This window comes from Periophthalmus magnuspinnatus, chromosome 7 (assembly GCF_009829125.3).
Source record: "Periophthalmus magnuspinnatus isolate fPerMag1 chromosome 7, fPerMag1.2.pri, whole genome shotgun sequence".
Classification (NCBI taxonomy): Eukaryota; Metazoa; Chordata; class Actinopteri; order Gobiiformes; family Gobiidae; genus Periophthalmus; species Periophthalmus magnuspinnatus.
In genome coordinates, this window is record NC_047132.1 from 16,731,653 (window position 1) to 16,759,596 (window position 27,944).

At 38.6% G+C, this 27,944-nt stretch overlaps 2 protein-coding genes across 3 annotated transcripts; both read left to right on the plus strand.

Annotated features, from left to right (window-relative positions):
- Nucleotides 1-258: 258 nt before the first annotated feature.
- Nucleotides 259-9,689, plus strand: tmem115 (transmembrane protein 115). 2 transcript variants are annotated; one of them, XM_033969791.2, is made up of 4 exons: nucleotides 259-847; nucleotides 1,500-2,118; nucleotides 4,292-4,656; nucleotides 9,221-9,689. In XM_033969791.2, exons 2-4 carry the CDS (start codon nucleotides 1,618-1,620, stop codon nucleotides 9,468-9,470), a joined length of 1,116 nt encoding a protein of 371 aa, XP_033825682.1. In that variant the 5' UTR covers nucleotides 259-847; nucleotides 1,500-1,617; the 3' UTR covers nucleotides 9,471-9,689. The 2 variants fall into 2 exon arrangements, with proteins under 2 accessions (XP_033825682.1, XP_033825681.1); XM_033969790.2 differs by having other exon boundaries at nucleotides 259-594.
- A 1,508-nt stretch (nucleotides 9,690-11,197) lies between these two features.
- On the plus strand, nucleotides 11,198-26,551 carry rhoab (ras homolog gene family, member Ab). The gene is made up of 5 exons (XM_033969256.2): nucleotides 11,198-11,355; nucleotides 20,496-20,653; nucleotides 22,381-22,501; nucleotides 23,898-24,028; nucleotides 25,015-26,551. The coding sequence occupies exons 2-5, from the start codon at nucleotides 20,498-20,500 to the stop codon at nucleotides 25,186-25,188; spliced, it is 582 nt and encodes a 193-aa protein (XP_033825147.1). The 5' UTR covers nucleotides 11,198-11,355; nucleotides 20,496-20,497; the 3' UTR covers nucleotides 25,189-26,551.
- The last annotated feature ends 1,393 nt before the right edge of the window (nucleotides 26,552-27,944 follow it).

Consider the following 27,944-nt stretch of genomic DNA (forward strand, 5'->3'; position numbering starts at 1 on the left):
AATAAATGCATATACATTTTATTGTTATTTTGTAGATGTTTATAAAGCATAGTTATGGTTAAATATAAGTTCATGAATTGGTTGTAGACGCAACCAATCACTGGACTTATATAAGCTATATATACGGACTGAGGAAAGCATACCCTGTGATCATGAAAGTATGCCTGTTACATGATATGCAGTCTATGTGATATCCTTGCGAGACTGTTGGTAGAATACTCACTTTCCCAGAATGCAGTGCTGCTGCGTGGCCTGCGCGTGCCTGTGATGTGGTTCCAGTTGACGTTGGCAGACGGCGCAGCTCCGTACCTCTCACCGCTGTTCCTGTTGTAGGAGTGTCCGCCGCGATTAAACCTATTTCTGCGTCTGTTTGTATAATATATCTTCTCAAACTATAATATATGAAAAAGATTTAAGTTACTGTTGATTCTGTCAGACGTGTACGCGATTTAACGGTGTATTGGCTCGGTTTTAGCTTTGTTTTGGAGGCCTGTTGCGAGCTAAGAGAGATCCTCGGGCTCGCTTTTGGATAACGCTGGGCCGAGATAACACTGACACCGGGAATGGAGCTTCTGGACTTGGATAATCAATAAGGTTATACGATTATCACCCAAATCACTAAACCTTACTCCCAATACACCCTCATCTTTCTGACACGCCATTAAATTAGTCTATATCACCAATGCTAACGTGTTGACAAGCTAACTCTAAGCTCGTACAGAAGTTGGAAGTCTGAGGATTTGCATACTGGATATTGCTCTCGGCTTCTCCGTTTTGAGCTTGTGGGGACTTGTGAACCGTTTCTGCCGATGTCTGAAGGTCGCATGTCGCAAAGTTACGCCAAAAGGTAGTTATAAAATGACCCACTCCTTCCCAGAGCTTATCTGTAAAGTTTACTTGCCTTGGTGGACTGGAGAGATCAGGTTTGTGGTTTGAATTTTCAGTGTTGAAGGTCATTTGATGTAATTATCTGACTACACAAGCAAACAGCGCCTTGGTATATTTATTTCGCAATATCCACTGTATCATAATTAATGTTTTCATAGTGGTTCATTCAGTGTGGCTATGGCAGTCATTGCAAAACGCTGAATTATTTATCAATAGTGTAACCATGCATTGAAGAGTAGACATAATTGATTGCAACCTTCCCAGTTCTTTTGACTATTTAAAGGTAACACTTTAATAAACACGGCTTCACTTTGAGGTCAAAGGTCAAATTTTGGACATCAGTCTTGGCTGTAGTATGACACCAGTGTAGACTTGGAAAGGGTATTCACAACTTGAATGTGTTTAGTAATTTAGTGCTGTTCAATAGAAGTTGTTCTTCTAGTCATATCTTTACCAATTTGGGGCAGAAACGCTCTGTCAAGTTAGACAGAGAAGGAAAAATATGGCTATTATTCTGTAGTATTTTGGTGTTCCACATGCTGTTCTGTAGTATTGTGGGTGATATTCAGTTTTGCAAAAGTGTTTAACCAAATCTATTTTTCTTTTTACAGCTCTCCAGATGACACCTTTTGAATATGTGACGCTACCTGGACTCCTAGCTGCCTCTGCACTCCAACATTGCTAATCTACCAATCCCCTACTACATTCATTATATCCCTGTCTCTTCAAATGTCCACTATGAATCGTTACCTCCCTGTGGCCAGACAGCACTTCCTGGCAGCGTTAGCCAGCACTAGTGTCGTTGTGAAGTCCATAAGTGCTGTGGTAGTCTTGCTCTATCTCCTATCATTTGCGGTGGACACTTCTTATGCCTTAGGAATCACGCCTGGATATCTTTTTCCACCTAATTTCTGGGTTTGGACTTTGGTAACACATGGCGTGGTGGAGCAGCACATTTGGGGCATGGTTGCTAACGTGGGGACAGTGATGACTTGCGGACGCCTCTTGGAACCACTGTGGGGTGCTCTGGAGTTGCTGATTTTCTTCGCGGTGGTAAACGTTGCCGCCGGTCTACTTGCGGGGCTGTCCTACCTTCTTACGTATGTGGCGACCTTTGACCTGGACTTCCTGTTTGCGGTGAGGGTCCACGGAGCAACTGGGTTTTTGGGAGGAGTGCTGGTGGCATTGAAGCAGACGATGGGAGACACAACGGTTCTAAGAGTGCCACAGGTGAGTGGAGATTCTGCTGCTATGCAAGTACAATTGCTGTTTCATGTTATGCAGTCCTTATCCTAATAGTCCTAGACATACGGATCTACAACTTTGGTTTGCGACCCATTGATCAAACAGTAGACTCATTGATCGAAGAGTAGACTAGACTACTCGATAAGCAAAATAATTGTTAGTTGCAGCAGTTCCTCACAAGCATTTTCTGCACGCGTTTATTAAAACAGTGCTTACTTTATTAACAGTGTAATACCAATCTTGTTTTTTGAGGTTATACTCAGAGAGATAACTGCGCAGGTTTGATAAATGTTTTGCTGGTGTTGGCTCCTGTTCAACGATTGTCTCTGTTCTTCTACTGCATGAGTGTTTGTGGATGAATGGTGGGAACTGGCAGCTCATTACCCTGCAGTAGGTCACCAGTAAACTGGAAGCTTCTGGTTCAAAATACTGCACATAGCTAGTCAGTATTTTCATGTAAAATCATATGGTCAAACTATTTTAATATTATGTAAACAGGTTGAATACATAGACTACTCCCCCTCTGCTGTGGTGTGAGATCAAGTAATGGCCACTCCAACTCCCTAGAGCTCTGGCACAGAAAGAATTCTCTCATAGAGCACAATGCATTTTTTTGGAAAATCAAGCTGCCCATGTTTGGCATCTACAGCATTCAAAACCCCTAAAGGTTAGCTTTGTAGGATTTAACCCAGCCCTGCTTTGAGCCTGCACTAGCTCCATTCTAACAGCTATAGCTCTACGTCGTGCACATTTCTGACATCACTCGGATGGGAGGTGCAGGGCTTCATTGAGGAAGTATTGTGGAAGAAAAAAAAAACTATTTGGGCATTTCACGCCATTGAGCACAGGTCAAAGAAAACAACAGGACACCATAATTGGTTCATCTTCGAGATCTTATTATACTTCCATGCTTCCCACCCGCACCACTGGTTTAGCAGAATGTGGGCTTAGCAATGCTGTCAGTCAGTCTGTATCTTGATTTACAGATAGAATGGCAAAATAAAGGGTCAGGGCCAGGATCATGTGGAGCGGGTTAATACTAACATTTTAAGATCACAATGATGAACCTGGCAGTAGCAGTTAGAGAGAGCGGGGATTTTCAATAGAAAGTGAAATAGAGCCGGATGCAAGCCCATGCTCACTTCCTGTCTGGACGCGGCGGCTAGCGAGTTAGTTATGTCCTTTTATATATTCTGTAGTTGAATAATAAACAATGCTTTTAGCATTAGTTGGTCTTTAGTAGTTTATTTGATGAATTTGTTAATGGTGTATTAGGCAACCTATTTTATTTAGGGTTTAGACTAAAATTATTTATAAGGACAAACCAAGGTAGTGAAGTAGCTGAAGATTTGGGAGTGAATCGTGAGTTTAAGCTGCCTTTTTAAATATAATTGCAGTGTTTTGTAGTACTTTTGTATGTTGTTTGTACATGAATTCCAGTGTGAATTCCATTCAAGCCCTCCTCATGGTTAACTGTAAGATTCTGTGCAAAGCTCAACCCTCATGCCGAAGTCTTCCATGCTCCCACACGACAATTCTCCATAAATATACAAAAGCATGATTGAAAAAACTGTATGCATGTTCCTTAATTTATTAGTGAAGCAACAGAAACTTGACCAGATAATAAACCAAGACTAAATAGGGATAAGGTAAAATCATGAATAAAATATTTGTTCCAATCTAAATTTAGATACCTTAAAAAAGGTTAAATTCTTTGTCTTGTTGCATTGTGGTATATTTTGTTGTGATATTGATATTTTTGGGATAAATTGTGCAGCCCTATTAATACTTTGCAGCTGATGTCATCAATATTCCCTGGGGGTGTGAAGCTAACTGTAGACACTGCTCTTTCTGAGGCTCTGTTTCTTGAGTTTTCAGAATATCTAAACTTTTTTGACAGTGTTTGCTTATGTGTGCATTGTGTCTCCATGGCAACTGCTGAACATTCCACCACAGACCTACATTTAGAACACCGTTAGCATGATGTCACTACAAAGTATCAGATCCTAGGTAATAGGAGATAATAAAGACTACTTAGAGGGCTTTGTTTAATATATATTTTTGGAAATTATTAGCAATTTATTCCACTTGATATTGAAATCAATTAGGTTTGACATTGTTATTCAAGACACTGTTGATCCTTGTACTTCTCTTGCAGGTGCGACTAAAGGCAGCACCAGCCCTGGTTCTCCTTCTCCTGTCTTTGCTGCGTCTCTCTGGGCTTCTGGACACCGCTGCCCCTCTGGCAGCCTACACATACGGCGCTTTGTCTGGCTGGGTTTACCTGCGCTTCTACCAGAGACACAGCAGGGGCCGGGGGGACATGTCAGACCACTTTGCCTTTGCCAGCTTCTTTCCTGAGGCGCTGCAGCCAGTTGTGGGTTTCCTGGCAGGTCTGGTGCACGCGGCACTGGTCAAGATCAAAGTGTGCCGGAAGATGGTGAAGAGATATGATGTGGGGGCACCATCCTCGATAACAATCAGTCTGCCTGGAACTGACCCCCAGGATGCAGAGAGACGGAGGTGAGAGAAATTTACCTATGCTTCGGTTCTTATTAAAAGAACTGTATGTAATGTATTTAAATTCCATAAACCATAAACCTTGACTGATAACAATTTTATTGCTGATTTATTCTTAATTACAAAAACATTGGATATGAGGTACCATTTACTCAAGTTATACACTGGCATTTTGGTTCTCAAGATGATTATCCAGTCAAATAGCAGAATGAGCCTCCCATGAAGTGATTGCCAATTTTAGTGCTGAAATCCAGTTGGTTTAAACCTAAGGGGACTGTCTCTAATCTCAGTTGTCACTACCTAAACTCCAGCACCTGCAGCCAATCATGAATCAGTGCTAGTGCAGCCTCTGCAGCTCAGTGACTGAATTCTGGTTCTGATAAAAACAGCATTTTTCACTTGGCCTCCGCACATTTATTCTATGAGACTTGCATTTTGTTGCCATCTAATATATAGGTATACATTTATAAATATTAATTTTCAGTGTACTTAAATGTACAGAGCTTTATCAGTAGAATCAATGACTACAAGAGTCATATTGCACCATCTAGTGCAGGAGCGTCAAACACATTTTCACCGAGGGCCACATCAGCAAAATGGCTGCTCTCAAAGGGCCAAATGGAAAATAAATGTAACAAATTTTATAACTTGTTAATTAACTGTTTCTGAATTTATTACTTACTCAAGTTACAAATATTACATATGCATTTGCCTAGATATAAAAACATGGCCGTATAACTGCATATCTCCTGATAAATTGAGATTTTAACACTATCATACCTTTTTATTTACTGTCGAGGGCCACATAAAATGATGTGGAGGGCCACGTTTGGCCCGCGGGCCTTGAGTTTGACACATGTGATCTAGTGGGTTTGGGTGAGGGATTTTTTTGTACACTACCCAAAAAATTACAATTTCACAATAAAACAGACCCAAAGGACACATGTTTACATAAATGGCGCAAACCATACTATGCAAACCATACTCTTTACATGACAGTACCAACAATTTATAGAACATGCATCATTATAAAAATGAAAATACGCAGTGAAAAGACACAGAAAGTTAAAAATTGTCAACTGTTTGTCCCCTGTTTTGCCCATTCATGCGTCGACACTTGATTCACACTATCGCACTGCTCGATTTGTTCATAACGTGGGAATTGCATTGCCCAATTTGCTTCATTCGTGCCTCGACGCGCCTTTACATAGGGTTAACATGTAAATCACTCGCCTTTGACGCACAAGTCAAGTTTGGTTCTACAGTATCACCATTCTCAATTTCAGTCTCATACCATTAGAATTTAGAAGACTGAATACAAACAAGTTATTTGCCCTTGGATCATGTGTCTCTTCTGTACCATGGCAGCCCACACCTTCTCTTACGAAACTGATTAACCTGTACCACCAGTACCACAGCAGCTGTATGAGGGAATGCTATAGAATACTTTCCTGGCATGTCTTGTAGGTATGCTCTGTACTTTTTGTTCTGGCATGCTTTCTCTAAGGCATACATTAAATGTGCAATAAATGTTGTTTATTACAATAGAAATCCAACATGATAAACTGACTATTTACTGATTTGTTGTAGATTCAGTTTTAAAAGATGACCAATTATCTTCACAGTTTAAGCACAGTGCACTGTGTACGCATGGAGATGTTTTTTGAATTGTTCTACAGTAGACTGATTTATTTTGCATTTACTACCCCAATTCCAATGAAGTTGGGACACTGTGTAAAACTAAAAAAAATACAGAATACAATGATTTGCAAATCTTTTTCAACCTATATTGAACTGAATAAACTTCCAATAACAGGACAGGGACAGAGACAACAAAAGAATGGGAATGTTGAAGAATGCTTAAAATCCACCTGTTTGGAACATTCCACAGGGGAACAGGTTAAATGGAAACAGGTGAGTGTCATGATTGGGTATAAAAGGAGTTTCTCAACATACAGTTGCAAGGAATTTAGGGATTTCTTCATCTACGGTCCATAATATCATCAAAAGATTCAGACGCCGAGAATCTGGAGAAATCTCTGCACGTAAGCGGCCAGGCCGAAAACCAACATTGAATGACCGTGACCATCGATCTCTCAGGCGGTGCAGTATCAAAAACAGACATGAATGTGTAAAGGAGATTACCACATGGGCTCAGGAATACTTCAGGAAACATCAGTTAACACAGTTCGTCGCTTTTCTGGGCCTGAGCTCACCGGAGATGGACTGACACAAAGTAGAAAAGTGTGCTGCGGTTTGATGTGTCCACATTTCAAATTGTTTTTGGAAATCATGGATGTTGTGTCCTGTGGGCCAAAGAGGAAAAGGACCATCCAGATTGTTATCAACGTTCAAAAGCATCTGTGATGGTCTGGGGGTGTGTTAGTGCCCATGGCATGAGTAACTTGCACATCTGTGATGACACCATTAATGCTGAAAGGTACATACAGGTTTAGGAGCAACATATGCTGCCATCCAAGCAACGTCTTTTTCGAGGCTGTCCCTGCTTATTTCAGCAAGACAATGCCAAGCCACAGTCTGCGTGTGTTACAACAGTGTGGCTTTGTAGTAAAAGAGTTTGGGTACTAGACTGGCCTGCCTGCAGTCCAGACCTGTCTCCCATTGAAAATGTGTGGAACATCGTGAAGCGCAAAATACGACAACAGAGACCGCAGACTAAAGACTTAGAGACCGTAGACTTGAATGTGCAACTAAAGTTGCACATTCAACAGGAATGGGAAAGGATTCCTCCTGCAAAGCTTCAACAATTAGTGTCCTCAATTGCCAAAAGCTTATTGATTGTTAAAAGGAAAGGTGATGTAACACAGTGGTAAACATGCCTCTGTCTCAGCTTTATTGGAACATGTTCCAGACATCAAATTGTAAATGAGTGAATATTTGCATAAAAACAATACAGTTTACCAGTTTGAACATTAAATATCATGTCTTTGTAGTTTATTCAGTTCAATATAGGTTGAAAAGGATTTGCAAATCATTGTATACTGTATTTTTTTTTTTACGTTTTACACAGTGTCCCAACATTGGAATTGGGGTTGTATGAAATTACAGGTGTTTCTAATGTTAAAAGGATACCTTGAAATGCATAGTTCTTTGAGTGGGCTCTCCTCTCCACAAATCAAGGGTCTCATTTATAAAACTTGGAAAATGGAATTCTTACCAAATGCGTACTACATACAAACAAAAAACACATTTTTCAAAAACTTCCTCACTTCTATCTCTGATCTCAGATAAAACTCAGTTCTGAGTTTTTGTACGGGACTACTCATTTGCACTGCAAGTTGTCTTTTTATAGATCACAAATTGTATGTGAAAATTACATATGTATCTGATCATCTGATTGTACGTACACACACCTACATGGCCTGATGCATTACATGCTTGTCTCCATGGAGTTGGACTGTGAAACATTCCAGGCAAAGCAATTACATCTAGGGAAACAAGCAGATAAGGTACTTGACACTAGAAAATGTGCAGTGCAATTTTTAACAGCCCATTTGAAATAATCTATCACACTAAATTATGTGATGAATTCAAAAATAATTATCACCATCATCCATTGAGACTTGAACAATTACTATGAAATACTTTTTAAACTGGAATAGGGATGTGACGATAACCAATATTAAAATACCAAGAGGATTGGCTTCCTGACCGTATTGACAGAGCTGATAAATTTCACTGGGTCTGGGTTCATGATTTGTCTGTGGCATGATGGATGTATTTGATGAGTAACAATAATAATGTAATACCCAGGAATACTCTGAAGTCTATTTCAATCCATGTATGCTTATCCTCATATATCCTGATAATTGATCTTTGTGTTTCCCCAATTCTCTGCACAGAAAGTAGGCCATAACCAAGGAGGAATATATCTAATAATAATAATAATAATAATAATAATAATAATAATAATAATGAATTAATCTTATATGTATATGGCACCATTCCATAAGAATGCATCAACTTCTCAACATCTCTGAAACTCTGATAAAGTGTGTTCATTATGGCCAACGTGCTTATTTTCTGTTAGAATTCTCTGGCATGGAGGAGATTGGCTAAGGGACTGTAGACTGTTGTTAATTAAGATGCAGAACACAATGCGAGTTCATACTCTGTAAAAAAGCATGTGAAATTGCACAAACAGCGAGGCCACGAAAGGTGAACTGCGTTATTGCGAGGGACAACTGTAGTAAAACTTTTTTACTTAAGTCCCTTGTATTATACAAATACTGCATGGTATGCAGTCATACCGTGATATTTTTGGTCATGGTTATCATACTGTAAAAAATTCACATGCCATCTCTACTGTGGAAATTAATGACACATTTCCCCAGGAATAACTTTAGACCACTGTAAACTGTTTTAAAATGAATTAGTTCTGTTTTTCATATTTTAAGAATCAGCACCTTTAAAGTATAGTCCTACCTGATGGGTACTTTTTCGGTATCTATCGAAGACATTGAACAGTTCTCTCAAATGTGGTTCCCCATTGAGTAATTTTGGCCTTACTCTTACCTGAACACAACTTTTTTCTCTTTTTTTTCAGACAACTCGCCCTGAAAGCATTGAACGAACGTCTGAAGCGCGTGGAGGACCAGTCCGCGTGGCCCAGTATGGATGACGAGGAGGATGATGATGAAGACGAACTCAGAACGCACTCACAGCCTCTACTTCCTGTTTCTTCTTCGTCCTCTGCACCAATCACAGCCTCTGGCACACCCCACGGCAGCACAGTGCCATCTACAGCTCCAGAGTCCAGCATCATCAGCTTTGAGGATGCACCTTCCAGATCGTAATACAAAATTAGCAAAAAACTGTGGCGAGAAAGTAGAGAAGGAGAGGAGCGCTGAGGAGAAGGAGAGGAGCGCTGTACAGTTGAGAAGTTGATGTTGACTCTTTAAGCACCACATTTTCTTCTTGTAAAAGCTGATTTTTCTGTCTTGGACTTTCTTGCAGAGCTCTGTTCACTGCTTCTATGTATGTTTCTCTTCGACTTTCTAATAAAGAAGGAAATGAGTGTTTGGTCACTACTTCTTTTAATGTGTTTCAACTAGATATATCGGTTGGCCGATATATCAGGCTGATATTTGGACTTTTTAGCGTATCGGCCATCGGCCTTAAAACCAATATCGGTCAATCTCAGGTTTCAGTACTTTGCTTTTTTTTTTTTTTACTAAAAAGGCAAATTATGATTAATATATTTAAAAATTCTTAGTTCTTAAAATCTATGTTAATACTTAACTATAAAGTAGATTTTTTTATATATGATACAGCTATATGGACAAAAAATAAAAGTATATGTACATAAAATTGAGTACTTTTCCACCACTGTTAATAACAAAGCCACAGATACCTAAAATCAAATTTGTGAAGACTTAGACTAATTTGTCTTTAAATAATGTGAACATAACTTAAAACAAAATATTTTATAAACATGAATATACAAAAATTGCAAATTGAGATTTTCTGATGAAACAGCAAATAGGAAATTGAGTATTTGAAGTTGTTCCCAAATATTCCACCAGGGGGCGCAGTGAGCCTACATGTAACAGCCGTTTTTAAACTAACCTAAAACTTAATTTTTATGTGACTATTAAAAATACGCCACAGTCAAAAGTTTAAACATCCTTTTCAGTGAATGCTTTCTCTTTATTTGTTTTCAAGGCGTCCTATTTACAGTATGGACTCTCACTGAAGGCATCAAAATAAATTAAACAGATTCTTCAAAATAGTCACTCTTGGCTTTGATCACAGCTTTGCAAACTCTTGGTTTACAACTCATGAACAGTGACAGTGCACACCTGTGAAGTGAAGACCACTGGAGGAAACTTCATCATGAAACTCACTGAAAGAAAGCCAAGGGTTTGCTTTGTGCGCTGTCAACTAAACAAAGGATGGCTACTTTGAGGAATGTTTTATATTTTAGATTCAGTTTAGTTATTTCACATTTTTTCTTTGCTACATCATTCCATACATCTTGCTTTATGTAGAGAGTATGTTTTAGTTGTGTAATGAATACGCAGATATGCTCAGGTGATTGTGCGTGTGCGTTTCCAGTCTTTTTATCAGGTCTATAATAAGATAATGCTTTATTTGTCCCACAATGGGGAAATACAACGCAATTTTTAAAGAAGAGCAAGAAAATAACAGAATAATCAGAATAAAGAAACATTAAAAAAAAAAAAGACAATAGACATACAATTTAGAAACACTGTGCCAGCAGAGTGGTTAGCCTAATCTTCCATCTTATACTTAAAACCAAGCTTTGCTCCTGTGTAAGGTAGTACTTGCAGGATGCTCAGTAAATTGTATTATGTCCAGGAGGTGAAATCACCTTTAATGAGTTTAAATTGGGAGGTGATATGAATTTCTTTTAAGTACCCCGTTGATCATCTTATCGCCCATATATTGATCTTATAGGGTGTCTTGCAATAACTATTAAAATATAGCCTTTAATAGTACAGCCCTTGTTTGTTTTTTTATTGTTCTTTTTTGAAAAAGTTACGGTCCAGTGCGTCTCGTGCCCGCGCAGGCGTGGCTCAGTGCTCGTGCCCGCTACCCCTCCCCCAGCGGCGCGCGCCCGAGCCACAGCTAATTCATTGTACCAGACGGACCGAGACGGAGCCACTGTTCTCCGGTGAAATCCTGCGAAAAACGAGCTCCTAGACACGTAAACTACAGGTAAACTACTTCCATGTTTTGTTTAGACTCTATTAACTTTGTACGCTCTGTTTTTGTGACATTTTTGGGCGGGAAGATTGATTTTTTTGAAGTTATCTACAGCGCAGAGAGGCCGTGCTAACTCGATGCTAAACAAACCGTTATCCTACCGACCTCGATATGAACGCCGCTTCCGCACTCGTAAAGCTGATTTATCTCGTTTCAAACGCCCACATTTTTCTTGTAAATGCATTTTCAGTTAGAACTGGTCATTGTTTTACTCCACGTATTTTAAAACGCCCGAAAATAGTTACGATTTCAATCCAGTTTAACCCTTGAGATCGGAGACTCCCCTGCCGAACAATGAAGCCCTTTCTTCGTAAATGCTCTCCATACTTTACGCACACTTTTGTCCAGCTTTGTCACGCTTTTCGTCGACAAACACCGTGTGGGCTTCGAGTTTATGATTTTATTTTGTCGTATCTCGGCGTTGTGGTGGTTTGGAGGCGGTTTTCTCAGTGGGTGCTGGGACTTAGAAGGTTGGCCACACACCCTTTCTTGCACTGCGGACACACGGCCATCTGTTGCCGCTGTGATGACGCCATGTTTCTGGGGACCCACCCAGAGGCTGTTGACACGCTTATAAACAATCTTTGACTCTGCTCTGATTATAAACTTTTTAAACTGTGGATTTTACATGAAGCCGCCATGGAAAAAGATCTAGCTACAGGCGTTACATTTTACGTGCCATTTACGCACGCGTGGCTGTATTTTGAAGTAACAGTGGCTTTAGGGTTGCACAATATATCGCAATCATACCTACATCGCAATTATAAAATCGTAAAGGGCTGCCATTATCTAGATCAGGGGTGTCCAAATTAAGGCCCGGGGGCCAAGTGCGGCCCTCAGATCAGTTTTTATTGGCCCTCAGCCCTCCTGTTGAACCGGCCTAATTGATCATAAGCAGTAGTTTTAACAGCGAATTAAACTATTTCTACCACTATAACCTCAAACATCACATTGCATTGTGATACAGACCTAAATGAATGTGTTTGAAGCCTTATTCGTCAACCCTACTTCGTCAAAGTTGTGTTTAAAGCACTGCACTGCATTGATCACCGGTCTGTGACCCTCTGTGTCGAATGATTTGAAATGTGGCACTTGATAAAAAAAAGTCTGGGCACCTCTGATCTAGATTATAGAATGTCACCCATAATTAACAAAGTATACTGTCTTTTTATATAAAATCTTGTTGCACATGTAGTTTGGATCTCTACAACATTCAGTTCAAGTTTATTTATATAGCACATTTAAAACGGCTTTAGCTGACCAAAGTGCTTCACAAAAAACAACCAAATGTACAGATCACATGATACACAGGAAATGTAACGCTAAGATATCCTGTGTAACTAGTAGAGGTGAACGTGCTCTGAAATGCAAGGACTTTTTGTATTATTTTTACAGTCTTCTCTCAAATGTTAATGATCCTAAAGTTGTTTATAATGTGCATTCTGAACAGAATCCTACTTTTTAAATATGTATTGCAACTCTAATCACAATTGTAATACTTGTCAAAAATTGCTATTCATTTTTTTCCTCCAAGATCATGCAGTCCTTGTGACACTGACTCCACAGCAAAATCTTACATTGCCGTGGAAAGACTTGCGCCAATCAGAAACTTCATACATATTGCAAATGTGTAATGGAAACAAGCAATAATTCTTAGTCTAGTAGCCCCGTGACCCTTATTTTCATGTTTTGACTTTCCAAAATTCTACTTACTGTGAAAGCGCATACCAATGAGCAATTAGGTCTAACATACCATTTACAGCACAGTCTAGAGCAGCTTACAGGTATAGTTTTACTTACTTTAAAAACAAGGTTCAACTAATTTTTACCCATAGTTTATCATATTAAATTCAATAGCAAAGGCTTGAGTGTCGTCTTGTTTGCAAAATTACTAACCAAAAAGCAGATGTTTAACATAACATTGCTGTCTGTGGAGATACTTTCTGGGCCAAATGGTGTTTGAGTGAGTGCTCCCTGGGAATTCTTGCCCCAGGGCTGTCTGCTCTGCGCCCAGCTGTTGGTCTCCTCCTGTGACCTGGATCTATGTTATGTGAAATGGATCATTTTTGTTTTCTATTGAATCAATTTCAGATCAGTTAGTTTTTAGAGAGAGTGGCCACAGCTATATAGATGGATAGCACATTTTATATTACAACCTTGATTTCACATTGCATTAATTTAACATTGTCATTTATATATGAAGGACTGGCATCAAACGCATTTTTTCTGGCTGAATTTTGCCACAGTAACATAGTCCTTGACGAGTTTCACTGCCCAACAAAACAGGACAATATAGAAAAGAGTTAAGTAGGGCTTCACTATATGGTATATGTTAAAGTGGAAGTATGTAGCTAAATGGAAGTGGAAAGTTAAAAGCATTTTTCAGCACATTCTCCACGGAGCTACAAAATTAGCGACAAACTTTGGCGAGAAGGAGAGGAGCGCTGTACAGTTGGGAAGTTGATGTTGACTCAACTTCTCATGAAGTTTGATGTCATACTACGGAGATTATAGCCACAGGAACATTTCCATGGAATCAAGCCAAAAGAGTAAGTAAGAGTCAGGGTTGTGGAGATGCAAGCCTACTTACAGAAAGGACTCATGTTTTTATACATGTTTCAATGTAATAAAAACATCCATAATGAAAAAGAAACATGCTTTTGTTTTGGTCTGTTTTTAGGCTCTATAAGGAATAAAAAATATTACAATATTATCATATGGACATTGCATAGTTGATAGTCATTTTGGAATGTATTGTGCTGCCCCAATTAAAAGATGTATTAACTCTAGTATTGGTGATTTGTAAGCTACTGAATATCAGCTAATTGCTCATGTGTGCCGTTTTATATCTTCATTCAAAAGCCTCACACTCAGAGATTATTGCGGTGACCAAAGTGGAATCTTAAGCCAAGTTTGTGTCAAAAACCTGACTCATTTGTCGGGTAGCTGCTGTCGTTGGGATACTGCGACTCTGGGCCCGATTATGTGGGATATTCTTAATGACAAACGGTGAATCATCAACTCCTGTATTATTTATGTTCACAGCAACAACAGGAGATGATCACATGAAAAGACTGTCACTGGTACCATAGCCGGAGGTGGTGGTTATAGAGTGGAACCAAATTGTCATTACGTAATTCAATAGTTGACAGTAGTGTTGTTCCGATACTGTTTTTTTTTTTTTAAATCTGAATCGATACCAGTCCAATATTGCATACTGTGGAAAAAGTAGACTGGGGCTGCTCAATTTTGTTGCAGTACAAAAGCAAAAAAACAATCTACTAAAAGACTATCTCAAGAAAATCCGCAAGAATAAATACAATTTTAAGGATTCAAGTATTAGTCATATGTATGATGGTCTTGACAATAACCCTATCACTTTCTACCAGAGGGCATGAATATAAACAGCAGTGAGACCTGTAAAAAGATACTCATCTGCTGAGCACATGGCTAATTATGCAGCGTAAACAAAGTCCCTGTTGGCTCTGTTGTCAGGCCTACACTCATAGCGTAGTTATTTTTGCTAAATTCAGGATCCACACCAAAGGCTAAATGAAGGTATCAAAGGTAACAGTGGTCTTTTTTGTCATTATTTGTGTATTTTAAGTGTCTGCAGAGCCTCAGTTGGTATTTTTTTTTGGTATTTGTATGTAAAAAGGGACATTAAACTCATTGTTGTTGAATCTGACTATATAAATACATTGTACTTTTTTTTGTTTTGCATGAATTCCTGTGTAGTTGTAGTCTAGAGTGCAGTTTGGTTCAGATACATAAACATAGAGCTATTGAATAGTTTTGAGTGTTTGTCACACCCCCTTTTTAGTCGACTTATTGATTAACAGGACCTCTGTTTAGTTGAACATGATATTTTTTTGTCAACTACAGCCCTAATAAGCAATAATATTGAAACTACCTGATGCTGCTGACACAATTGCACTAAAACAGGATAATTCAAGTAAGACTTTTTTCATGAGCAGTATCTTAAATGAAACCTGTGACATATAAATTGCCATGAATAACTTAAGTAGATAGTGTTGATTATGGGCCATAGGAATTACTGATTCTACCCTCTACAGCTCACATTTTATCCAACTACAAAAAATGAAATTTCCCACAAAGAAAATTAAATGATAAAGATTGAATCCCAAAATATATTTAATGTGTTATGTTTCATAGATCATTTTTAAATGAAGGCGGTTTAGTAATTATGACAAGCCTGGTTAATAATGGGATTGGAGCATTGCCGAGGCTCGGACAGTAGATGAGTAGATAAGCCAAACTTTCATATATTGTTTCACAATGGTGTGTCTAATAGAATTCTGGATAAATAGAGGATGTTAATGTCACAAAAACGGCACTAACCCAACACCCAGGAGCAGTGGGGTGTGCCTGATCCTTTGTAGATTTTCACCTGGTTGCTTGACTAGAAGTACCCAGCTGGAGGATTATAGCCTATACGTTGGTTTCAGATGTATGCAAATGTTGCCATAGTAATTAACAATTCCAAACCAAATATTATCTTGAGTAGGCAAAAGGTAAAGTATCACCAGGAAGCTGTAACCCGTGTTTTGTGTGTGTGTTTCTGTGGTTAAAGTTGTTTTTGTTCTAACGTGTCCTCTTTAATCATTCTGTCCCTTCATTTTGAGTGACAGGTCTAAGCTGGCGGGGCACAGTGTGATCAGCATTTCACATCGTACTGTTAAGACACAAATTTCACAGCAGCTCATCAGGATGCTCAAGAAAATTCTGTTTTGGCTGGTTGTGGAGCGGTGCTGGACAATTTTACAGAAAAAGACGTTTGTTTTTCAAACTAGGATTCAGAGCATAGTGCATGTTTTAAACATGTCTAAAGAATTTGAAAGTACAACCGCTGGACAACCACAAAAATCATACTTCTAGAGGTGTAATTAATAAGATTAACTTCTATACAAAAGACTGGATTATCGGCTGTTTGTCACCTCCTTTTACCAAATTGATTTTAGAGTTTGTAAATTAGTTTGAATCAATTGCAATATATACCGCAGCCCTTTAGAGAAGGTACCATGATGTATCACATTTATTAAATCAGACTAAAACAACAACCAAACTACAAAATAGTTTGCACTATGCAAGTATTATCTAAGTATTTTTGACACACATTCAACTTGAGCTTAAATATTATAATTAAGTTGTATAAACTTTTATCTAATTTTCTCTGCCCTGCCGCTACAATGCCGACAGCTCAAACTGCCCACTCTTTGACACGTTCCGTATTGATTTCTTCCTTCATGATCTCATAGGCCTCAAACCCCCTTATCACCTCGCTGTGCTTTGTCGAGACCACGCTTTGAACTCTGGGTCAGACAGTTCAACGCAGTCACTAATGGCCGTCTTCCTGTGCGAGTCGCTCTGATTCACGCCGTGTTTAGTCTAGCACCAATTTACCATAGCCAATCAAAGGAAAACCAGTCACAATTAAAGCTTACATAACTATAACCGTTAATCACTCGTCATCCATTCACTTCAGTGTGCTTCCTTATGGGCAGCACACATTTCTTTAGTCTGTGCCGCAGGTCTGTAGTCCCAGCCGCCGTGACCCACAGCTTCCAGCCACGGCTGCCCCCGATTTTGAGTCTTTTATTTTCCTCTAGTCACGAATGCACCACGCTAATCAGCCTGACACCACTGTCCCACTTAGAAACTATCTCTGTTCTCTGCTTCAGTGTGCAAGTTTGGAATGAGAATGAAAATTATGAGTGGAAGAATATGAGCTGTCTGGAATTTAAAACAAATGAATAACTTGGCACTAGGAGGGTTGGGGAAATTATGAAATATACCACAAATAAACAAACAATAATACCAAACATTGAAAATAATATCTAAATGTCTTTTTTGTATTGACTGTAACAAATGTGCATTTTCCACATTTGTGACATCAAATGTATGTCAATAACAAATTGGTGAAATCAGTTGTCATAGAATGCAAGAGTGGAACAAAGTTTTAGCTCAAATGTTTGTTTGTGTATCAGGAAGGAAATGTGCATTAATTCTTGTTTTAGTTTAGAGCGAGCAGCTGTTTCCTGTTGTAGACCCTGAGGAAACGCATAGTTCAATAGTGAATATGAACAGTTTAGCACACACCCATTCATCTTTGTTAACCCTACAAAGATCCATCCATATAAAGTGTAACCATGTCTTCAAATCATTGCATCAGACTCAGTACAGCAAGGAGTGAGTCACGGGGGCGTGGCTATATAGTTACAGTAGTTTCATTATTTCTAAACCCAAAGTATCCACACAAGGGTTAAACTGGGCAACAAGCTGATCTGAATTTTTTTATTTTATTTGAAACAGTCTTGGCTATTAAGGATGTGTTAAAGGGCAGGACATCCGATGTGAACTGACTGCAGCAGTTCTAGAGTTGCACAATATCTGACTACACAATAATTGATATCGCAATATCAAGATCCTCCATGTGACAGAAATGTACTGTTTAAAAAAAAAATGAAAGATTGGTTTTATTCATGAGTTTGATGTAGTTGTTTTTATTTCGACAGTTATTAATTTTTTATTTTTTTTTATTCTCTAAAATGATGTCGAATTATATTAAAATATTGCAATAATATCACAGTACTTGCTTTTGTTTATTTAAAAGGAGCAGAACAGAGGGCGTTGTTACATTTACAACAGCAACTGATGCCATGTCCAACTTGACAGCCAAATCGCATATCCCACTCATTTTCAATATGGTGCAACCATAATTGGTTCAGCTTCCAGATTGTGCAGCATCTATTAATCAATCTAGGAGAAAGAAATCACCTATTAAAAATCTCAATTCAGTTCAGTCTTAACACTGAAAATGACACATTGAGAAGACTTGGACTGGACATTTCTCTTTAAATATCTTGCAGAGAGGTTCCCATCAATGGCACCAGTGGCCATCTTGGTGTGGTCCTTCCAGCGAGATAATAAGTCAAGGGTTAATTGTGTCATAACTTCACTGCTGCTTGTCTGGCCCTCTGAGAGCAATGATGAGGGCCATAAAAGTGTGGGGCCCCTCTCAGCCACTCTCCCCTTTTGCTCACGCACAACAATTGCAGGGGCAAATGCCAGATCATGGTTTTACAGGTAACAGAAGTCCACCATAAGTCAAACATCTGCCTCTGAAATCTACACCACCCCTGAAGCAGAATTATTTTTAATAATAATAATGGCTTACACTTGTAATGCGCTTTTCCAAAGCCTCTCAAAGCTCTACACTATAGTCATTATTCATTCATTTCCACACTTGGTGGTGGTAAGCTACTACTGTAGCCACAGCTGCCCTGGGGCAGACTGATTGAAGCGAGGCTGCCAATCTGCGCATTCTGCCCCTCCGACCACCACCTATCATTCGCACACACACCACTTTCATACTAGGCAATGTGGGTGAAGTGTCTTGCCTAAGGACACAACGACAGAACTTGGTCCGAACTTGGTTCAAATACATCCAGAAGAATTGACAAACTAATACATTTCAGGACTTATTTGGGGTTTTAATTGCTATGGCAGCAGTCTTTGTCCATGGATTCAGAATTATGAAATATTTGTACTGAAACTGTGAAATTCTCCCCACAGGCAGTCTTCTTTTAAGGGAACAATAAAGTGTACCTTCCCTCCCTTGCCTAAAGTTTAATAACTAGCATGAGCAATGTTATCAGATTTAAATTAAATTGCTGTATTGATACTGAATCTAACCATGTGATACGCATTTGAGTAAGTATCAATACTGAAAAAGAAAAAGATCAGGAAAGCAAAACTTTCGTTCTGTTAATGTGAACAGTTTTAGTGTAATTCTGAGCTTAATCAGAACTAGTATAAGATCTCATGGTAACAGTATTTTATATATATGAAAATTACATTCTAATATTTAAAAAGAAGCATGTTTTATTTTCATTGTGGTCTTGTAATTGATATTGAATCAACTTCTTAGTATCGAAAGCAAGTTTGAAATTTTAATGCTGTGACAACCCTACATTTCACATTTACTTGCTATATAATTCGAAACAGCTGAATGTAGCGCAGCCATAACTTTTCTCTATTAACACATTTAATCAGTCTAGGTCTTCCATTTCCTAAAACAAAAGCTGAGACTAGATCATTAGCGTAAACAGCAAAGCTCTGAAACACTTGTCCGGTCTTGGACAGCTCCGAGCCGGTGGAAATAGCCCAAAGTGGAGTGTGAGTCATTGTGAGCGCGGCACCTCCTCTTCACTTCCCCCTCACACCCAGCAACAAGCAGCAGTCTGGCAGCTCTCTACTGGAAACGCTGCACACGGCTTTATATTATTGCAAGCTCATCTTAAGACTGCGTGATACTAGGAAAATGTCATGTACTGCCACTAAAAACTGAAATCACCTAACCAAACTAGAATTTGGATTTGTCCTAGTTTAACCCCGGTTTACTTTTTTTTCTTTTTTTTTTAACAAAACCTTGGCTTGACTTGAAACTCTTCCCCACTTAATTTGGAGTTGGAGGTAAAGTTTCATATGGCCTGATTGATATGACTGCAGATTTTCTAGGGCTGTAGGCCTTTAGTTGAGTGAATCCGGAGTTCTTTTGACATAAATACTGGTTCTTTCTGTATAAATTAAAAATGTGTGGGAAGTTCATGTGAAACTGCAGTCTTGTGAGTGCAGTTTGGGTCAGATACATAGAGTGTAATGGTTTCTGAGAGCTTTTTCCCCTTTTTAGTCGACTAAGCGATCGACAGGACATGTCTTCAACTACAGGCCTAAAATTTTCCTTGAACTTCGTTTGGTTGGAATCCAGTGTATCTAGTCCTGAATGTCGGCCTGGTCAAAATGATTTGCTTTAGCCAGGTTCAAACCAGGTTGTTGAATTGTACCCATGACTAGTTTGATTATATAGAGATAAAACATTTTATTTTATTGTCTAGCCCCCTGGAAAATATAATTAAAGACCATTTTACCCACCAAATCTATACTATCTACAAATCAGGGCTGCACTATATTGGAAAAGATTGCAATAAGTGATAAGGTTGTTGGCTGCGATATTGCCCTACTGCCCATTCTGTCCCTCTAAACTCTTATTTTGTGTTGGTTTTGGACAGACATGGCGGCGATCCGTAAGAAGCTGGTGATTGTGGGCGATGGCGCATGTGGCAAGACCTGCCTGTTGATAGTCTTCAGTAAAGACCAGTTTCCTGAAGTCTACGTGCCCACCGTGTTCGAGAACTACGTTGCCGACATCGAGGTGGACGGAAAACAAGTGAGTTGCTTCTACACAACAACATAGCAGGGTTGTCAAGTACAGTAATATAAATCATTTGAGCAAGTATCAATACTAAAAAAAGTCATAGACACACAGACTAGTATACCCCCATGGACCACTATGTAATCTCACAGTTGTTAAGATAGGTTCCACAAATATAAGGCCACATAGTAATATAAATGAAAGTACTTCGATTTAATGGTAAAAATGACACTGTATTGTCTAAAGATGTTAAGAGAGAAAAGATAAACTAGTATAGATTCCGATACCATGATGATTATGAGCATAGTCTATTTGTTATAAAAATGCTTTGAAACTTTAGTATCATGATGACACTACAACATGACCGTAATGTTTCATATCCATTGTCTAAGAAGTTCAAACAAAAGACCAGATGTATCGAAATGAAACTATTTTCCTTACACTTAAAAGTTGTAGGACAGGTTTGCATTCCATTATAATCACATCTCCTTTTGAAAACAACAGCAGGTACAAACACTTCTTCCTGATGATTCAACTCCATCGCTCAAGTTTTTTTTTAGTTTTTTTTTCCTTTAATGTTAATGCCCTGAACATAAACAATACTGAATTTTTGCCATTAAACATAACTAATTGATAATTTGCAGTGACATCATGCTGGGAGGTTGTGCAGGTATGTCTATGGCAGAATGTGCCAGTGTTCAGTAGTTACCATGGAGACAATTCACAAACACAGCCAAAGGGCTGAAAACTCCAGGAAAATAGGAGGAGCCAGTAATCAATAAGAGTGTTCATGGCATTTAGGTGTTAGTGAGTCACCTTTTTGTTGGAAATTTAACTGAAAAACAGTTGGCTAATGCTAGCTAGCTTGTGACTGTTGGTATTTGAGAAGGATTTGTTTAACAGTTGGAATTACAACAGATGGGCTGATTTTTGCTAAGTTAGTTCTTTTTCTTTTTTTCTAAAACTTTAATGACCCACGCACATCACTGGCACTTAAAAAGAAGTGATTAATTGCAGAATGATGTATTTATACAGAGAGATTTTGAAGGTGTTTAGGAATGTGTAAATTGTGTCACCATGGTAACTGCTGAACATGCCACCATAGAAATACATGTAGATCATCCCCAGCATCATGTCACTGCAAAGTATCAATAAGCAGAAAACTGAGAACCATGAATAGAACTTGCCTTGACCCACCTCTGGGTCAGTGGGATTGTGGGAAATGTCCTAACTGGTCTCCCTTTAGACTTGCGCCCTAAGTTGCATCCCACTCTTCTCTGGGACATTTGAACTAGTTTAGTTTCCTCATTTACATCAAACTCAAAGGTTTCTAGGACACAGTGTTAATGTTGGTACAATAGAGAAAATCTTGGAAGTGTGCAACCTAATACTATTGCTGCTACTGCTTTTTGACAACACAATGGCATTCTGCAGCTATATTAATTCATTGTAATATGACCTGAATCTTGGATTTGATGAGGGTGAAAACATGAAAAACAAGTAGTTAATTTTAAACACAACAGCCAAAGATAGAGCAGAATTTGTTATCACGGTAATGCTGATAACTAGAATTTACTTTACAAACTAATTGGATGCAGACAGTACACAGCAAAATTATTTTGGCCTAAATCTGTACTGGGGCAAAACCAAATTTACTTAAATACTTAAAAAAATGGGTACAGGCCCTTTTTTAAGCCGTCAATTTGTTATTTGTCATTCATGTTTGTACTGTGGTTGTGCAGGTGGAGCTGGCTCTCTGGGATACCGCTGGTCAGGAGGACTACGATCGACTGCGGCCTCTGTCATATCCAGACACCGACGTCATCCTCATGTGTTTCTCCATAGACAGCCCTGACAGTCTGGGTAAGGGCGCTGTGCAGTTTACTTGCTCAAAAAACATGCACGATCAATGAATCTATTTATCAGCAATGAGACAAATGATAAGCTTATCTAAACTTGCAGTACAGGAGAAATCATGAATGTATTGAGGGCGGAGTTTCTCAAATTGTGTTATGTGTACTGCTTCTGCTTTCTATAGTATTTGGTTCATTTATGAAAAAAATCTATTCATGTTTTTGTCCTTCTTTGGATTATAATTTTTTAGATACAAAATAAAAAACAGCAGTTTTTAGAACTACTTTAACCATGGGTTAGTCTTGTTTTTGTACCTTGTTTGGTCTCATTTCAGGACAGGTTAGCCCTAATGGAGGCCTGATAAAGTCCGAGTTTGGTTCCAAGTGATTCTCGGAAAGCCAAACATTATCATGGGTGTTTCTTGTGTGAAAAGTTTGAAAACCACTGTTCTAGAAGAAGAGCAAAGTAGACCATTATAGCTTTAGTGAATCTTAGGTTAGAGTTGGTATTCACAATCACGATTTTTATCTATGTAATCGACAAACGAACCATGACAGCACATGAAACAACACGTCTCCTGACAGTCAGCTCTATTACCACGAGACCCCCACCCACACTCCTTTTCCCCTTGAATCTTGTGTTATTTTCCTCTGTTGTAGTTGGTTCATTTTTAGGTTCTTCCTGTGCATGAGTCAGCACTTTTAAAAGAGGAAATGATGTCTCTGCTGTCTCTATGCCGCCAGCTAACATAGGAACAAGACAATTGGTCACACCTGTTTTTTAACACAATCTGACCATGAAGAACTTGAGGTCATACTACAACAAAGTCCAGAGTAAAGTCTTAACTTGAGTTACAGAGCTATGCCTCTAGTTAGCTTTACTCCAGTATCAATTGTTGAAAAGTTGAAGTTAATTTCTATGGGTTATTGTTCAAAATGACATGCACAGTTTGTGTTTCAGCATTTTTTTGCTGACATTGTTCCCTTCAATCCATAAAAGTCATTATTTTTAAGTCTTGGAAGCACCTCTGTAATTGCTTGATAAATGGTGGGGCCATTCATGAAGTTTGATTGAGAGGATCCCAGATAAGGCTCCTTTTGTGGGGAGGCTTTTGTTGTCTCCCTCTGGGTAAGACAAAGGGAGACATTGAGCGTTTCTGTGTGTGGTTTGTGGGATTTAACTTCACCGTAATGAGATACAGTCAGTGTAGATGGGAGGAGGTGCTGTGGTTTAAATGCTTGGGTATTTCAAATTATAATAGGCACTATACGGGGTTTTTATGCCTCATAGTTGGTCAATTGTCCCATTATGCTCAATTCAGGAGAGACTTGTCTTTCATATTTTTGTTACCGTAAACGCAAAGGCAAACTTTATGTATAAATTGTGTTTTGTTTTTTCTTGACAGAAAACATTCCTGAGAAGTGGACTCCAGAAGTGAAACACTTCTGTCCAAACGTTCCTATTATTCTGGTTGGAAACAAAAAGGACCTCCGCAACGATGAGCACACACGCAGAGAGCTGGCCAAGATGAAACAGGTACTACACCTGGGCTTTATTTTATTTTTTACCAAAACTGACCTGTATCATTTTAATGACGGGGACTTCATTCCATTCTGAGGAAGAGCTTTTGTGCAAACCCAAGTATTCATTGGTTCTTAAAGTTAAATTGAACAAGGTATGACACGACACATGTAGGTAGATAGAATAGCTAACATTAGCTGTCTACCTTTTGCCTTTGCTGAAATCTAAATAAAATGCTGTTGCTTATAAAGTTACGGGTTTTATTGTAATTGATCTGTACTTCTAGAACACTTTAAGGGCCAGATCATGCTATTTTCTGATCGAAGTTATGATGTTTTCTCATCAAAAACATGATTCATATTTAGGCTGAGTTCTACAGAAAACGCCCTGTTCCACCTCTTGACGTTATGTGGTAATACAGGAAGTGCTCCACTGTATTTTTAAACTCCATACACCTTCACCAGAGTTATTTGAATAATTTCAATTGCCAATCTCTACTAAACAAAAGGTAAAAGGTATGTTAACTTAAAGTACAACTACATGACATCACAAGGTGGAACAGCATTTTGAGCATTGGAGATGTAGACAGACTAATAATTACTCAAACATGTGTAACTGAAACGAAACATAACTTCAGGTTTGTTTTCAAAGAGGTAACAGCATTCTAACATGGCTTAAAGCTTACAAAAGGAGTCAGTTTAGTGTATTATGACCTATAAGTGATTCTTTTTTTTTTTTTTTTTAATACCAATCAATTTTATATTAATTCTTCAGAAAGTTAAATTTTATTACAAGAATATTTAAGATTGTGGAAAAAGTGCTTCGCATTTATATTGCATTAATTATACCATATTCTATGTGAAGGATTACAAGTGTAGGCCCTGAAAAAGTATCCTAACATATCCACCAAGTTATCTGAGATTTTAGGCATTTTTGTAGCCTCATAAATAACAATATCCCCCATGTTTAAATATTTGACATGTAAAACGTTTATCTAATAGGAGCCAGTGAAGCCAGAGGAGGGCAGAGAAATGGCCAATCGGATCCAGGCGTTCGGTTACATGGAGTGCTCAGCCAAAACCAAGGATGGTGTGCGGGAGGTGTTCGAGATGGCCACCAGGGCGGCGCTGACAGCACGCCGCGGCAAGAAGAACAATAGATGTGCGCTCCTTTAAACGCACCGCACAAGGCTGCTGTGTCCGGACTGTTTTCACCCGGGTTCAGATCTGGGACTAGGGCTTCTACTGGGGGTACAACACGATGTATACGGCTTAACTGAACTGATAGAGAGGGGAGAGAAGATTCACTCCATCAAACACTGAGCCCTTTTGGAAATTTTTGTATGATAGATAAACTAACTTAAATGTTTTGATGAGTCAGTGTGGATTCAAGTTAAAGCTAGAGAAATTCTAAAGAGATTGTAACTGCAGTAAGAGCCACATGTTTAGTTGCGCCAGTATTTGAGCTCCATTTTTCTGTCAAAAATGCTCCTGTGTTGACGCGAGTGAATCTTAACCCTCCATTGCTCCGAACTATCCACCTCTAGCACGGAGAGACTGCCTCAAACCAGGACTAAACCCAAGGAGGTGGATCACATCTCAGCTCACCCGGAATATAAGGACTCTGAATCATTTAAGGACTTTTTAACAATTATTATTCCAAGTGATGTGAGTGGATTCATGCATGTATGGAAGAACAGAAAAGATGGGACAAGAGCGCTGTTAGTGTTTTTCAATTCCAAAGCAGTCTAGCTAGATACTATTTCAGCCAGTGCAGTTTATACAGGGAATTTTACAGAAATTCAGAGCAAAAGAATAGGCGAAGGTTTGCACAACATTTGTCAAAATATTGGTCAAACTTGCAAAATGAATGAAATCGGTGTTCCTAGTTTGTTACCAGCTTCTGTAGTGGTTTGTAAGCCAAGAAAAAAAATCAACTATTTTCACCTAAAATTGGTGAAATTGCATGTAATTTTAAACTGCCTTATTCCATTTGATTGGCGTTAATAGTCTATCATTGCCTTGTCCTATCACTCTCTTGTTTTCTTCCTTCTTCACACTGTCCTGATTTGACGACTTTAATTTTTGGGGTAGAGCCTTTTCCAGAAACTTTTCTGTTTTTATATAATTTTTTTTATTTCTCACTTTTAATATTAAATAAGTTTAAAGTCTATCAGTATTTAAAAATAGGAGGAGCACTGTGTCCGCTTTTGGTTATTTTCTGTGTGTTTACCGGGCCTTTTTTCCCCCTCAAAGTTAATCTCCTTGTGATTGGTCACTTCCACCTGTCAATCAAACCTGCCAAATGCTGTAATATCTGGAATGTGCTGGTTCTATTTCCGTTTGTGATTTGAAAAACATCTGGCAAAAAATTATGTACAAATCCATTTTATTCCTTAAGTTTTATTGTATTTTTAAATTTGTGAAATAGAAAAAAAAACAAGCTGTATGCAAAGTGTAAATAACTTGATGCACACGACGGGGTCCGTATTTGTAAACTAGCTTCGGTTTGTGTAATAAATTACTTTGTATTATAAAAGTGAATATGTGGCTTTGTTGTCAGAGGAGCAGCACAAATTGATAAAGCCTCTAATGAACTGAAGAATGAGGCATTTAATGCACTGTGGAACTTTAAAGTGGGACTAAACCCACAACTAATTTGGAGATGGAGCTGCTACACTTCATGAGGGGTATACCACGGAGCAAGATGACTGACTAAACCGGGTTAGTTGAGATGAAACCCTGGGCCTGTGTGAGCCAACAGTCACACTCTGGACCACAGTAAATGTCCAGTCCAAGTCTCAGAGCGGCTCCACCTGCACTCTGAAGTGGGACAAGTGCAGTGTGAACGCGCTTGACCTCTGGCCGTCCTGCACGATCCACTGTGACAGTAAAAGTGCTTGGAATTGGGCAAAAAAAATGCTCAGATCACATATTTGTATGAATGGGCACTGCAGAGCTCCATTTGTCTGAGCAGAGAATTTGGATCAACTTAAAGGGGACAACTTTTTTGACCTTTTTATTGTGTATTTTGGGTGTCTAGAAGAGCAGAAAAGCTGAAATTTATCACTTAAAAAGGTGCAGATAAAAAAGTTTATTCATTTTGCAGCATATTTTTCAACCTGTTCACATTATCTGTTACTTATTTCCATCACTTCACACACAAAACAGCTGAACCTCCAAACAAGGTCACGGACTTCCGGAGCAACTCTTTTAGCCGTTTTTTTTCGTCAGTAGCGATTTTGTACTCCAAGCTCAAAGATGTCCAAAGTGTGAGTGGGTAAGTCAAAATGTCAAAAAATTTTGGTTGTGTGTCAGCAGAATTCATTACACCGACCTTCTGTGTGCAAACCACTGAAAACGGCATGGTTAAGTTTTATTTTCTGCGGGAATGTACCACCAAATATGGGGAAAGTACTGTTTGTGTGCACCAAGCACTTCAAAAATAAGTGCTTCAGTGACCTCTGCCAATACCAAGAAGGATTTGCCCTAAGACTACATTTGATCGAGGGGTCAGTTCCTTATGTCTATGGCGATGGTGGATATAGTGGAGTGGTAAGTCTACACTAAAATAGCATTACATTGTTTATTAGACCTCTTTTGATTGTGTTGCTGTCTAGTATCCTAGCCCTTGTTTATGATAGTATTAGCATCAGCTTGGTCTTCAAGACAAGACAAGGCAAGTTGCAAGTTTATTTGTATAACACAATTCGTAAGTAATTCAAAGTACTTTCCAGAATTAGAAAGACATTAAAAATACATTAAAATCACAATACAAAAAATCAAAACATAAATAATCACAAATAATCATCATAAAATTAGCATTAAAAGAGAAGAGTGTAGAATAAAAACCTTTCAGTCATGTGCACAGCTAAACAGAACTGTTTTGAGCCTGGATTTAAACCTGTCTCACATCTTCAGGTTTCAGCTGC

Bases quoted from the DNA above. Each gene is read 5' to 3' on its own strand.
- tmem115 (XM_033969791.2), top strand. From the start codon at position 1,618: ATGTCCACTATGAATCGTTACCTCCCTGTGGCCAGACAGCACTTCCTG. The intron at 2,119-4,291 runs GTGAGTGGAGAT...CTTCTCTTGCAG, and splicing joins CGGTTCTAAGAGTGCCACAG to GTGCGACTAAAGGCAGCACC. The intron at 4,657-9,220 runs GTGAGAGAAATT...CTTTTTTTTCAG, and splicing joins CAGGATGCAGAGAGACGGAG to ACAACTCGCCCTGAAAGCAT.
- rhoab (XM_033969256.2), top strand. From the start codon at position 20,498: ATGGCGGCGATCCGTAAGAAGCTGGTGATTGTGGGCGATGGCGCATGT. The intron at 20,654-22,380 runs GTGAGTTGCTTC...GTGGTTGTGCAG, and splicing joins TCGAGGTGGACGGAAAACAA to GTGGAGCTGGCTCTCTGGGA. The intron at 22,502-23,897 runs GTAAGGGCGCTG...TTTTCTTGACAG, and splicing joins AGACAGCCCTGACAGTCTGG to AAAACATTCCTGAGAAGTGG.